Raw genomic sequence first — 15,351 nt, forward strand, 5'->3', positions numbered from 1 at the left:
CGGATACTTGAAATAAAAATAAAATTTAAAAGTCATTAACATTTATTTTTCAGGGACCGGGTACAAAAACAAAGATGAAACATTGCACCAGATTTAGCTACTAGCTAATGTTCATCCACAGTCCCTGAGTAGGTAAAAAATGTATTTTATTATTATTATTTATTTTATTTGTGTTTAGAGAGAAGTGAGATGATTGTAGTCTGACGCAAGCTCAGGAACCACAGTGACGTATAAATATGCTCCCCGTGCAACAGCATGAACCGTATTCACCGTTTTTAACTATTTATATAGTAACAGTTAAACTGTCTGAGTGTTTATTTATTTATTCATTAAAAATCAGGAATCTTTTTTTTTTTTTTTGTAGCAATAATATGATCATTAGCGCGAGTCATGGACCGCTGCTGAACCTGGCCTTAAAACCAGGTTTATGTGCACACGTTGCTCTGATATGATGGATTAAATGAAGCTGAAGGACACTTTTCTACACTTTGAGTGAAAATTAAGAACATTTTAAGCAAAAAGACCAAATGAAGAAAATAATAAGATTAAAATGACAGAGATACACACAGGACCAAAGAGAAGCAAAACAATCCAGTTAGTCTATAAAAATAAAAACAAAGAATGAGTTGATGTACTGATAGAAAGAGAGAGAATACATAAATTAACAAGTAAAGATTATAAGAGGAACTATTTAATAAAACCTAACTAAGGCGTGACTCAGAGCTCTGCGGTGAGTCTTTGTAGAGCTATGATGTAACTACGACATCGTTGTTTAGTCTAGATAGAAGCGCCTTAGATGCGGGGACCTTTTCCCTCCTGGGCACTTGCTCTTTGTTCTGGGCATTCTTTCCGGGGGTCGGACATCTTTGTCCCTCACGTTTTTCCACTTCTTTGTACACTCTGATAGTTTCAGCAATCTCCCTACAGGAACTTTCTGACATGTTTCAGTCCTTACATTGATGCTATGATTATTGTTCCTTCTGTTGAAATGATGATGGCTATTCTCTTACTGATAAACTTAAAAACTGCAGGGAAAAGGTAGAAATGCACAGGACGAATCAACGGTGCTGAACAGACGTGCAGTCACATTTCCAGTGAGATGCACATCAGGTTGCGGGGTATGGTTTCAGAGGGGCTTGCAGTTATGGCGTAGATTTTAGTTTGAAAGCACAAAGCCCCGCGGTTCTGTGTCATGGTCCTGGGTCTTTTGACCCAGCGTTTTAAGTTTGAGTTTATTTTGTTCATTAGGTTATTCATTTGGTTATTAGACTCCTTGTGTTTTCTTCCCCTGTATTTAAGCTTCCCCTCACCCTTCGTGTTTCATGCTGCATGTCTTATGTTATCAAGTTTGTATTATCATGCCTAAGTGTTTCTAGTTCTTATTATTTCCCCCTCGTGTTTCCAACCATGTTAAATCTCCCCTGCTCTTCATGCGTTTCATGTCTGTGTCTTACGTTGTCAAGTTCTGGTTGTCGTGTCTAAGTCTGCATGTTTCCTGTTTTATTTTGAAAAGGGGTCTTGTGTTCTGTGCTCATGCGGTTAGTTTTACTCTTGCCTGTGCATCATTATGTCTATCCTAGTCAGCTGTTTCCTCATGTGTCTCCACTTCCCCTAATCACCTGCTGTGTATTTAAGTCCTCTATTTTCAGTGTGTGATTGTCAGGTCGTTCTGTCACAGTCTGGCGAGGGCAGACTGTATGAATTGAAAAAAGGACCCAAAATGCAGACTCCAAGGAACAGGGAACAAAACTTGAATGTTAACAAAAGGTGAGCCGTTTAATATGGCTGGTAGAAAGGGTACAAACAAAGGGCAAGGCAAACTGAAGCAAAATTAACACAAACCTAAACTGGGGAATCTAAACAAACAATAAGAAAAACCTAGACAAGAAACTTGGAAGCATGGCATGGCATGGCATGGCATGGACAACAGACGACCTGACAATCACACACTGAAAATAGAGGACTTAAATAGAACAGCAGGTGATTAGGGGAAGTGGAGACACATGAGGAAACAGCTGACTAGGATAGACATAATGATGCACAGGCAAGAGTAAAACTAACCGCATGAGCACAGAACACAAGACCCCTTTTCAAAATAAAACAGGAAACATGCAGACTTAGACACGACAACCAGAACTTGACAACGTAAGACACAGACATGAAACGCATGAAGAGCAGGGGAGATTTAACATGGTTGGAAACACGAGGGGGAAATAATAAGAACTAGAAACACTTAGGCATGATAATACAAACTTGATAACATAAGACATGCAGCATGAAACACGAAGGGTGAGGGGAAGCTTAAATACAGGGGAAGAAAACACAAGGAGTCTAATAACCAAATGAACTTAGATAACCTAATGAACAAAATAAACTCAAACTTAAAACGCTGGGTCAAAAGACCCAGGACCATGACATTCTGCACATCCTTTACTGTTGTCACCTTAATTTCGACTTCATAGTTTATATTTCTTTTGTGTATTATATCAGGGATATTTTTATATTCAAGCTATTTACTTTAACTGTAGTACTTTAACTTGTTTGCTTTTTTTGTCATGGAGCAACAGTGCCCATATGGAAAAGAAATAGTAAAAACTTGTATGTGATTACTCATGAAAGTGGCCACTTTCATGAGTAAATCATATAAGGCTTACATGATTTACTCATGAAAGTGGCCACTTTCTCATTACTTTCATACATTGTTTTAGTAAGTATCCAAAACATACAAGTTTCATTATATAATTTTTCAAGGGATCTTATATCTGTTTTCACTCTTATATGCTTTTCATACAAGTTTCACACAAGACAGATACAAACTTTATGAGATTTATGTATATCTTTTCCATATGGGTGACCACATAATTTCCTCTGGGATTAATAAAGTATTCTGATTATGACGTTCAGTAGTTAACCCCTTTACTGTCATGACAGGTGCTAGAAAAATGCTTACATGCTTTTATCTACTTTCTTAGGGACACTGACATGGAAGAAAGTGTATTTGTAGAATTTAATTAAACTAATTACACTTAAAAAAATCCAAAAAATATGAATGAGAATGAAGAACAGAAACTAATAGTTACCCAGTCCTCATTCAGTCCTCATTGCTGATTAATTCATCGACTCATTAGGACAAAGCTGGCACGGTGAAAGGTTTTCAGAGTTCTTCTCATGTCTTCCTGGATAACAAAGCTCATCGTGGAGCTGCGGTCAGATGAAGTGGGTCAGCTCAGCAGCGTATTTATAGCTCGGATCGCACTGCTGTCCGTGCTGTCTCTGGACCCAGCAGGAAATGATGCAATGAAATACAAACTGTACTACAAGTGGCCACTAATGCACCTCCACTGTCGGGCCACGGGTCAGTTCAGAGTCACTGTCAGTTCGCTTTCTATCCAACTGAAGCAGCCAAGCATTTAATTCCAAATTCAGAGGCGTGCATTACCACAGGGTTCAAACAGGCTGTGGCACAGGAACTAAAAGCCACATCAATAACTAATAATCAGCTCGGAGTCACGACAGCTGGAACAGCTGCAGAAGCTTGCATTTGGTGCTCAGATCTGAAATATCCAAAGTTTTGGAGATATGTTGTTTTATAAAGTAAGGATGTTTGGGAAGGCTTCAACAGTGGGAAACAGATTTTTCCTCATCCTAATAGATTTTTGGAATCTATTAGGATGTAATTGTGATTTTTTTACATGTACGAGTTTCAGATAGTCCTATTCTAAATACAGATTTTTTTTTCCAGGTGAGAAGCTCATTACCTTACACTATAAATTACCCTGAGACAACTGTTCTGTTGGTTTGATGCCATATAAATTGAAGTGAGATTTTGCAGACTGACTCACGATGGTCTGTGCCTCTCAGTTCATCCTCTGCCTCCCTTTAAATCCAGCTTTCCTCTGATTGGCCTCCTCTTGCAAACAGAGGTTTGAACAGCAGTGTGTTCACAGAACTTTGTGTCTGATAATCATATGAAGAGATTTTACTGCAGCCTGCAGCTTTTTGTACCAGTGCCTGAGGCAACTGTTTTTTTGTTTTTTTATTTGATGCTATATAGATAAAATTGAATTGAACTGAACTTGTACAGACGCTGACCTCATCATTAGAAATTTCCTCACTACCATTATGAGAGAACTAATATGACAGAAAATAACAGAAAGCGTAATAGGCCCCTTGTTGTTTAGCTTTAAGCTCTGAGTTAGGAATGCTCCCCTGCAGTAAAATGCTGAGTATATTTTCAGGCCTCGCAGTGGGAAGTTTAATGACTTGGACTTTTTGCCACATTTGTAGGTAACGAACACAGCTCATCTTCATTTCAATAAATGCAGGAGCGTTTATGTCCCAAGCTGCACTGACATTTACTATATCTGTCAAGACCAATATTTTCAGCTGGGTCACCACAGTGATCCTCATGGCAACAGGAGAGCCGCTTGGTGCCTGTTTGTCTTTCTTTGATGTGCCGTAGCTGTTCGCTTTGGTTTTTAGCGCAGTCCATCATCGTCTGTGTGTTCAGCGTTATTGACTGTTTGCTCTGGACTCGTTGTATGTCTGTGGGCTCAAGGCTGTGCTGGGGATTTGGCATTATGCAGAGAGCATCTAATGAGCATGATGAGCTTAATAAGGTAAAGAACTGAACTGCAAAATCAATGGGAGCTGGTTAAGTGAATCACAGCATTTGAGTAACAACTTCATGAAAAGAATAAGCATGTTTCTTGTAGCCAGGCGTTAAAGTCACAGACTGTAAAGTTTTAATTAGTCAGTTTTTAATTAAAATAGATAAAACGAAATGAAATCAAATGAGGATAAATTTAATTTGATTTGAATCTGTGGTGTGGACGGGAGCTGCTTTATGCCAGCAGGGATAACCTCCAGAGGACCAAAGGTGATTTTTAAGATATTTGATTTAATCATTTATTAGTGTGAACTACCTCTTTGTTAAAATGAACAACAACAACAAAGAATCTGCCTGTCAGCTTTTTCTCACACGGGTACATTGTTTTTATAGATTAGAATCACAAATGAACGTGTTTTGTTACCAAATTTGTTTAAACTAGAGTAAAAGATGTGCTCTCAGGCCATCAACAGCTCAGACTTACATGTGAGTACGTACGCTGTGGCTTTTCGTACACTTCAGCCATGCTCTGGTTCTTTCGTCAGATTTCCTTGTAACACATGACAGCCTGTGTTCATGACCCGTGATGGCTGCTTTTCATCTGTGTTTGAGAAACATCATGTTTGGGTGAAAGTGCACCAACCTGTGATTTTAGCTCTGTAATTCTTTTATGGTGATGTGGTCATTGAAATGAGGAAATGAGGTTCACTTAAAGTCTATTGAGCTTGGAAAGAAAAGCGTCCGGACTACTGTAAATTTCTTGAAGACATTTCATCTGAGAAGCTTCTTCAGTTGTTAGAGCAACTGGTGGAGAATCCCAGATTTTAAGCATTTTGGACGGAGAAGACAGATGGTTTGAAAGAGGAGTGAAAGAAGCCATTTATCTCCACTGTGAATGACCATCATTGAACAGAGGGCTTATGACACTGACTCTCTGCCATTTATAATCCAGTTTTGAGATCTCTTCCCAGATGCCTTAATGCCCACTCACACCCTGGGGCATTTGACCTCTGTAAATTACATGATAGGGTGGGACTAGGCTTCACTATGGATTCACCCGTAACTTGGTTGATTGTGACCTACACCCGTTTTCACACCTTGGCTCATGTAGAGGTAGAGGATCAATCCATGACCCTCTTGGGGGGGACATTCCCATAGGGCTTAAAATCTGGGACTCTCCACCATTTGCTCTTGGAACTGAAGGAGCTTCTCAGATGAAATGTCTTCAAGCAACTTAAAGAAGTCCAGATGCCTTACTTTCCAAGCTCCTTAGACTACGATGACCTGGATGACTAAGAACCTTCACAGACATGTCTGCCAGTAAAAGGTTTGAATGGCGGGGTTTATGTAATCTTTGGGGTTAATCAGGTCTTTTTTGGATCATTTACATGAAACGTAATTGTTTGTTTGTAACACTGCCAGGCTGCATAAATCTGTTGGGATCCACCATTCCTCTCTTGCTGACCATGTCTACCTTTCTCTCTTCTAGCTTGGCAGCATCCAAAGAAGCTGCAGCGAGGAAAGCTGCCTCCCCGATGCCACCGTCCGAATTTCTGGACAAGCTCATGGGCAAGGTTTCGGGGTACGATGCCAGAATCCGACCAAATTTTAAAGGTAGGCGTTGCCACCAAGACTCAGTCGGATAAAACAGGAATGTAGCCAAACGTACCCTGAAAAGACCTGCGCTGTGTCTGCATTTTATTACCTTCTCTAAATGCCTGTTTAGCCAAGAATGTCACCAAAGATAAGGTTTGTATTTATTAGCTTAACTGAAAAAAGGAAAATAACATGTTTAGACATCGATGTTGCTGAAACTTTGTTGCTGTATATTTAATCACTTCAATGTTTTTGTCTGTTCTCAATTTGTCGATCTCTGTATTTGCCCTTTGCAGTGTGGAACAAAGGTAATTCTTCCCACGGCTCAGTTTAGGTGTCAGACCCCAAACTCCCTCCCCCCACCTTTTTTTCCCCTAACACAAGTCCAGCCTTGCACTTTTACCCACAATCATATGGTAAGATGACAAAATCCCCAGTAAGGACTAAGCTAGTTGGCTACATTCCTTGGTATCCACACAGTATCCTGAGTGCTTGTTTTGGTGGTCAAGGTAATGTGCCTCTCTCCCATGAGTGTGCTGCTGACCATGATTTCATGATGATGATGATGACGATATAGTTTTAAGTGACCTCCCTGAATGGAAGCCCCCATAAAGACACATGTCAGAGGTTTCTGCTTTAAACTTCTTGCATTAGGAACACAGACTGGACATGAGAGAACTGGGGCAGCCCTCCGTATCCACCAAAGTCTATGACTAATGCAATGGGTTAAAAATACATTTACAGCATCTTTAAGCATCTGAACAGACAGACAAACTGATTTCCCCTCGTGCTTTTCTGACATTTAAGCCTTGCTGCATGTTTAAAACTGCCAGAACTGAGATTTTATAAAGTGGATGTGAGAAATTTCTAATGTCTTCCGTTAGGTTTGTTGGGTCATGTGTACAAAATATTGGTACCCCGGTGATATTCCAGCTTTTATCAACACGTCTTCCTTAAGTATTAACCTTTAATCACCTGTTACAACATGTGCCTTACTTGTTTTTTTTATATACGGCTGCCAAAGCATTGCTATCCTTGGCACCTTGCAGTCCAGACAGTAAATCTTGTCCTACTGTCGTCACTTAAAGGATGAAGATTGGTTCAAATGTTAGTGAGAGGTACGCTCAGTTCCCCTCCAAGTCTGATCAGAAGCAGATCAGTGGGATGTGTAAGGAGTTTGAGTCTTACCTGGCAGCAGTTTGGTCTGCAGGAGGTTTAACATGAACCTCAAAAGCACACGGGAACCCATCACCCAATCACCGCACGTTTTAGGCGCTGTCCAAGTTTTAGTGAAAAGTGAACCTTTTCAGGTTATTATCAAGATTTGCCAAACCATTAATTAATAATTATAAATATCTAAATGGCCGTTACACTTGGCTCAATTTGATCTGATCTGTTTCATGTAAAATGGTTGTGATCAGATCAGTGTGTGTGTGTGTGTGTGTGTGTGTGTGTGTGTGTGTGTGTGTGTGTGTGTGTATACAGAGCTTCACAAATGTATGAGACCATCTGTCAAATATTTTAGAAATGTAAAATAAAAATAACTAAAACTCATTTTTACTGTTCATCGATGCAAAATAATAATGTGCTTCACTGCTTTTTCATAAAACTGTAAACTTTAAAATTCATGGATAAGATATTACATGATTATATTTTTAATTAAAGAGCATTCTGCTGGATTAACGAGAAACATTAAAAAACAGGAAGCTCTCAGAGAGCTTCCCCTCTGAGGCGGCTCTCATTTTTTTCTTTCTTCTTTTTAAACATACTTTAATAAACCCACTGAAACACATTTTAATGTACCCTACTAAAATATTTGTATATTTTTTTATTTATATGAATATAGTACATGTGTAGTATTTATTTCATGATTTATTCATATTTTAAATGTTTTGTAATAAACACCAAGTGTATTTTGGTTTATAATAAAAATATATTAATAAGATAAAGCATCGTCCTAGTATAGGAATTGTGGTTATGACCTGTTAGATGAAAAATATACATAAAAAATACCTAATAAAACAAACGTTTCCAACACAAACAAGATCGACATTGAAAAGATGGGAGTAAGAAACATAGTTTTAAATATCTCCATAAATCATTATTATAACTTTGACCTTCACATCAGTTTGTTGACCTTGAAGGAGAGGTCAGAGGTCAAATGTGACGTGACGTCTTAAACCTTTAGATGTTAAGATGAGAATATTTTAAGTTATTGGACTTTTTGTTAGTTTCCCACCAATAAATCATGAAGCTGACCTTGAAAATGTGTTTTTTAACATGAGACTTTATCCGAATTCATTCTAGACAGAAACACAAAAACGCTGCGACACACAGAACCTGCCTGGTCCATTCAGGTCAGCCGTGGCATAAACCACTAATTTGTTGGTGGTCTAATATATTTGTTAAGCACTCTGCTTGTGTGTGTGTGTGTAATATAGTAAGTGGCATGTTACCTGCTGGGGTAGAAAGAAGGTTCGCCTTCGTCTTTTCAATAACCTGAAAAGATTTCTGCCGTTCACTTCTCACCCAGATGTTTTCTGGGATCTCTGGCGGTGATCAAACCTGGAGGGATGACGTACATTACCTAACGCTGCCTGCGTCAGGTCAGCATGCGATGCTATTTGTCTGCTGCTCTGCATCTGCCCGTCGTCTCTAAATCAAAAACAGGTGAAATTTAAAGGTGTTGCTAATATTTTGTACACTGAGCACACAGGTACACAGAATGTGCACAAGTGAATCACAGCTTTGTTTCTGAATGCTGCCATGGAGCTTCTCTCTTCTTCTGTTTTTTCTTTGCTGAGCCCATAATGGTACAACCCATTATATGGTGAGCAGGATATCTCGGTTCACGCAGGACAGGGTTGAGAGGAGCGGAGGGTTTTCGCTGTGACTAAGTGCGCATTATTAAACCTGCCTTGGCTACAGAATGGCCGACCTGCCGAGGGTTTGCTCAGGTGTTTGTCGCGAGCCGATTTTGGAGATCATTTCTGTTTTTTTAATTTGATTTCTCCTCAGCTCTGCTCAGCAACACTCCCGCGCGATTTACTGAAGCTAGCACTGCACTGACCTTTACAAATCAGGATTTAAACAGGCATGTGTGGCAGTTATTTGAATTTATAGCTTTAATCTTTTTTTCCTTCTTCTAATGCGATGTAATAAAATTTTTTAATGCAGATGAAATTACTCTCCGGCGCTGTGCCGCACACGCACAGAATAATAAGAGTCCCAATGTCCCCTGTAACACAGACACGTTTATTTAAATGAGCTCAGATGTCAGATACTTTCTGTTTTGGGGTAAATTTGTAACGAACGCAGATCTGTAATGAAGATACGTATGGACGAGGAGGAGGAGCCCATCTTTTATATAATGTGCTCAGCTAATTGTGTCAGGGGCCATCGTTAGCAGACAGCCCGACATGAACTTCCAGATTCTGTCATGGTTGTCAGGTCGACAGAGTAACACAGCGTGATCTCTCCGACTTGCTCATTCATGCAGTCTTTTGTGTGTAAGTGTGTGTGTTTGTGTGCGTCCCCTACCAGCCGACTACACCCCTGCATTAATCACACCCATGAAATAAACAGCTTGACAGCTCGGCGGCCTCGTAAACTCGGGGGGGAAAGAAACAACAACAAAAAAAATGTACTTGCACAGTAGGGGAGTCAGGCAGGGAGCAAAAAAAGGAAGAACTAGAATAGCATGGGGGTATTATAATAAAAATAATCATCACCATAACATGCTAAGTGGGAACACTTTAATAAGTGACGTGTCTGTAATGATGTGGCATTCAGCACACGGATCGCTCGAACGTGTTTCTTTAGAAGCTTTTTAAGGAAGGGATCCTTCAACTAGCATGCTTGTCAGCTGCTGTAGTGGAAACGTCACCGTCACCTGTGCACATTCTCCAACACGGTGAAGACACCCTGATAACTGTGTATTACCCTGAGAACACACTGGGCGCGTCACACAGTTTCATTTTGTCTTTTGCACAATTTCCAATTTAGACTAGAACAAAGTTGTTGTTTTTTTTAACTAAAACCAGCAGAAGTGAACACATGCAGAGCCGCACAGCTACGAAACAAGCTGCCCGAGGAAGTCGGGTCAGTGCCTGGGGCAACTATGGCTCAGGAAGCAGAGTGGGGTGGCCACCATTTGAAAGGTCAGTGGTTCAAACCCCGGGACCATCCAGGTGACATCAGGCGGTCAACACAGTGAACCCCAAACTGGCCCTGAAGCATCCATCAGAGCGAGAGTGAGAAGGATTTGTGTGGTGCAGGATGGATGGATGAGCCTTGTAGTGTGAAGCACTTGGAGTGGAAACACACTAGATTTAGCTTCACTGTTGTATTATTTATATGAATCCATTTTGGTGTCTTTTTTTAATATTGACCTGCTTTTCAAATATCTTTTTGTTTCTTGTTGTGTACCACCGTTATTTTACTGGATGGAACGCCTCCCACGTGCTGTTTGAGATATTCTGTCTACAGTAAAACTGATATCTATTTTATGATGGGGAACATAGCAAATGTAAATCTAAATTCACAACAAACTGAGTGTATTGTACTCTGGATGGCGTTACCTTAGTCTCCAGTAACACTGTGAGGAACCCCAGGATATGTCCTTCAGTGCACATATTAAACAAATATGTAGGACTGGTTTCTTCCATTTGTGCAATATCTCTAAAATGAGAAACATCCTGTCTCAGAGTGACGCTGAAAAACTAGTTCATGCATTTATTACTTCCAGGCTGGACTACTGTAATTTCTTAGTATTTACAGGGATTAAAAAAAGAGAGATTTATCTTCCCTTCGTTGACCTTGCTGATCTTGGTTGTTTCCAGAAATACATTTAAATTCCTTCTCACGTGCAAAGTCCTGAAAGCATCATATCCCCTCCTAGTACACTATCACCCCATCAGTGCACTTCACTCTCACACTTCAGGCTTACTTGTTGTCTCTAGAGTATTTAAAAGTAGAACGGGAGGGAGAGCCTTCAGTTTTCAGGCCCCAGGAACCAGCTTCCAGTTTGGATTCAGGAGACAGACACTATCTCTACTTTAAAGATTAGGCTTCAAACCTTCTTTTTTGCTAATGCACATAGTTAGGGCTGGATCAGGTGACCCTCAATCCTCCCTTAGTTATGCTGCAAAAGGCGTAGGCTGCTGGGGAATTCCCATGATGCACTGGGTGTTTCTTCTTCATTCACCACTGCTGCATGTCATAAATAGTTTCTTTCTTGTTTTTTTGTTTGTGAGCTCCCCGTGCTCCTCTTTTTCCCTCCTACACATCATACATGCTCATCCAATTAGCACCAGCCCTGCTAATTTTGCCACAGTAGATGGAGGGCGGGAGGGGACAGGATGGGGAAGTGATGAGATCTGCCCCAGGCTATGACTATGGCAGCACGAGAAGAAATCCCAGTGATCCGGTGCAGGGGTCCAGTGTATGATTTAGTTTAGTTCGTCTGCTGGAGAGAGGAGAGCAAGCACTCGTGACACATTCAGGACGAGCTGTTTATAATCCATGACTTCATCCTACGTTCATTTCTCTTTTCCTGCTTTCTCAGTTTTTACAGTGTTTCATCCAAACCTCACATCTGTCTTTGCCTTTTCGTTATTTCTGTCTGCTGCTTATAGCTGCGTTCTTAATTTTTGCTTCCTTATTAGTTTCCTTGCTCATCACACATCATTTGGTCTTATTTATTTCTGCATAGTGATCAGATCTTTTATTTTATTCTCTTATATTTTAATCTTCATTTTTCTTCCCTCTTCCTTTTATTTTCCTCATCTCTTCCTGCATATCCATTTTCCTTATCGGTGGTTGAAAGACAAGTTCATTATTAAAGAAATTGTCCCCTATTTATCTGTTTAGCCCTCCTTTATTTTAGCATCTGTCTCTTGAAACATTTGGTCAGGTGAGCAGGTAGCAGGTGAGGTCATGCAGGAGGTTTTTTACTTCCTCAGACAGCAGCACCGAGTCCTTCTGATGCACTACTCCGGTAATGAATGGCCACACAGCGATGTGGAGATAAAGGAGTGTGTATGAGAGGGAGAGATGGGGGGTTAGCGAGGGAACCAATGAGGGAGAGGAGGGTTTGTGTAATTCTTCTTGTGTCCAAGTGTGTGTCTTCGTGCACGCTTGATGAATGGTGCCGACTACAACTGTGACTCTCCTCTCCCTCTCCGCCATAACCTTGTCCTTCCTCATCACTCAAGCCGAGCAGCAGCAAGGCCAATGACTCGGACCAAGCTCCTGGTTTCAGGCTCGACTTGAACAGGCCACTGGCGAACCAAACTCCCCACCCTCCGACTCCCCCGTGTTTGCAAGGCAGGGCTTTTTGCCTGAGAAGACACTGAGTGTGTCACCAGCTTTAAAATCTGTGCTTCAGCAGGTTTTCATCTTCTGCACTCTTGAGCGGCCCCGTTGTTGCTTCATAGCTCGTGTTTGCTCCTTGAAACAGTCCTTTTATTTTGTTTGGCAAAGCTCCCTCCTCCTGATATCAAAGACCTCTCACTGAAAAATCATCACTGCGTCACTTTGCTTCGGTGGACCTGAGTAAATGTGCACAGGGGACGAGAGATTCTTTTCCTTCTCCTCCTCACTTTGTCCTTGCACAGCTGGAGGAGCTGTTGCTGCACAAAGCTACACAACTCTTTGCTTCTCTTGTGTTGTGCGACTCCCTCCTCCTCCTTCTCTCCTTGCTGGAGTTGAACGTGCCGAGGCGGGACTTTAGTTATTAGCTGTCGGAGCTTGACGTTCATTTGGTGTTATCAGCACTTGTTTAATGGCTACTTAATGGGATTAATGGGCATAAGGTAATGAGCGTAGGATGGAGGAATGGCTGCGGGTGGGGGGTGGGGGGGGAATGGATGGGAGAGCAAGTGGGGGGAGAGAAAGACAAAGTGAAAGACACAAGTTGGAGGGATTTGCCCACGATGGGAGATTAGGAAGAAGTGCAGGTGGCAGAAGTGAAATGCAGGGTGTCGCACTGCACACAGAACAGATTTGTGCTCGCTTAGAGCTGGAACTCTGATGCTAACACAGTTCCCAGTGGACCCAGTGTTCCTCAGTTATGTATTACACTTGCAGCAGTCTTGAATAAGCAGCTCTGGGATGCAAACTACAATATCTACACCCTCCTCTTTTTTTCTCAACTCTACAAGGATGCAAGCGCTGAAATCTGCTCGGGTGAGTGGGCATTCTCGCCCAGAGGAAGGTCTTGTGGCTCTCTTAGTATTCAAGGTAACGGCCCTCTCCTTTCCAAGCCAGGAAATTTGGATGAGGGATATATTACAAGGAGAGAGGAACTTTAATGTCGTCACAGAGGTGACTCTCCCCAGAGTTATGACAAAAATATTGATCACAGTTGAGCGTCTAGCAGGAGGAGGCAGAACGGCAAGGGCAGCAAAGAGAGGAATATTGAATAGGATGGTGAGGGCACCAAAACGGACGAGAGGAGTCTAAGAGGTGGAGGAAAGAGGCGAATGAGAGTGGTCGGATTAATTTCTGCAGTCAAAAGTTTAAATCTGTTCATTATCGTGAGCCGAACAGGAAATGATCAAGCTGGCAATTAGAGCACTGTCAAATGAGCCATGTTGTCGAAATGAATGAATTCCTCTCCTCTTCTGTTTGCTTTAAATAGCTCACATTATTATTGTTTCCTTTTGATCCTCAGATAGCAAAAACCTTCTTTAGCTTTAGGCTGCACACAGCCACTCTGAGATGTGTAAAAGGAGTCGATGGGTACATTACTCTGTCTTCCTCCCTCTGCAGTCCACCGGTCCGTGGCTACTAAGTTTATAAGGAGGGGAATACTGCCTTATAAAGGGCCATTCGGTCCTCCTGCGCCGTCGCACCTCTAATTACTAGCCAGAGGAAAAAAGGTTTAAGCCCACCAAATCCATTTAAATAGCCTGATGGAGAGGTTGGCGTGTAATTGTTCACTTCCCCCACACAATCAGGCCACGGGCTGCTGTTCTCGGGCTTTACGTGGCAGATGCGTCCAACATTCGGCTGATGGAGGGACCCTGGGGTATAAGTAGAGAGAAAAGCATTCGGGGAAAACCCTGTATTTGTCTGGCAAAGCATCTTTGCTTCGAACGCAGAGGCGAGCTTTTTTCTTTTCCTCTGGTTTCATTTCTGTACCTTTGCTGCAAAGCCAGGAGAATTGATTGTGCACAGTGCTAGTAATTAGCTTGCGTTACGAGATCCCCTCTGCTGGCAAAGCAAAAGTCCAAAAAACCAAAGCTGCTGTGGTATTAATGCCAGGATCAGGTGATGTTCGACGGGCCGCCTGGCCGCGAGGCTAAGCCCAGGCTTAGTCCTGACACGGAGAGACTGTCGTGCACAGAGGAGGGAGGAAAAATTGCCTTTGGTGGATTCGGGCAGATTATAGAGTTTAAGTCACCTGTCTACAACAGTTCATGGTCACGACGAATACTTTCCATCTATCTTAGAAGCCGTTTCCCTTTTTTTTCAGGCTGACAGTGACAGATTACAATATCGCTTGCAGACTTCTACTGGGTGTAGTTCCCATCCTTCACATTGGCAGTTGTCAAGTACAGCAAAGCAGGATGTGCCCGGTTTTCTCAGTTCAGTGCAGTTCGAAGACAAAATAGGACATCGATCAACAAACATGAGTTACGAAAGGAAGACAGTCTCCTCGGCGTGTATCGATAGGACGCATTGTTGGCCTCTGTTCATAATTCTGAGTAACTGGAAGAGAAAATTTTAATAGCTTGAAATGAAATGTGTTTGCTGTTGAGTGCATGAGAACCGTTTAATACCTGAAGGTCGACTCTGACGTTATGTCTGATTTGGAAGTCTTTGATTTGCAGAAAATTAGACGGCTTGGTGTTAAATCACAGTTTAGCCGGCAGCTGTGAGCATGTGCTGATGAAGAAAATCTCTACTTTGTTTCCTTTCTTAAACTTTTTTAGACCAATCCGATGAGCCACTGACGTTCAGTGGCACATCGGGCTAAGTCTTTATCTTTCCAAGGGCGAATGGGGGAAAGATCTCGGAGCAATGAATCGTTCGGCTTTAACTTCTGATTCCTTGACATTAGCGGGTTGGCATTTTTCCACTATCAATCAGCCTTGTGCAGACTAAAAGTTCTCTTTCTCAGCTACGATATAATGTGGCCC

General features: G+C 41.7%; 1 protein-coding gene across 2 annotated transcripts in view; it reads left to right on the forward strand.

Moving 5' to 3' along the window:
• Positions 1–15,351, forward strand: part of glra1 (glycine receptor, alpha 1) — a 128,090-nt gene that overhangs the window by 20,595 nt on the left and 92,144 nt on the right. For both annotated transcript variants that reach the window (XM_085418118.1, XM_085418107.1), the window contains exon 2: positions 6,099–6,223. In XM_085418118.1, coding sequence (XP_085274244.1) covers positions 6,099–6,223 — 125 coding nt within the window. The remainder of the gene's footprint in view (positions 1–6,098; positions 6,224–15,351) is intronic.

Source organism: Rhamphochromis longiceps, linkage group LG2 (assembly GCF_057381845.1).
Source record: "Rhamphochromis longiceps isolate RC_006_pf linkage group LG2, R_longiceps_female_GT1.1, whole genome shotgun sequence".
Lineage (NCBI taxonomy): Eukaryota > Metazoa > Chordata > Actinopteri > Cichliformes > Cichlidae > Rhamphochromis > Rhamphochromis longiceps.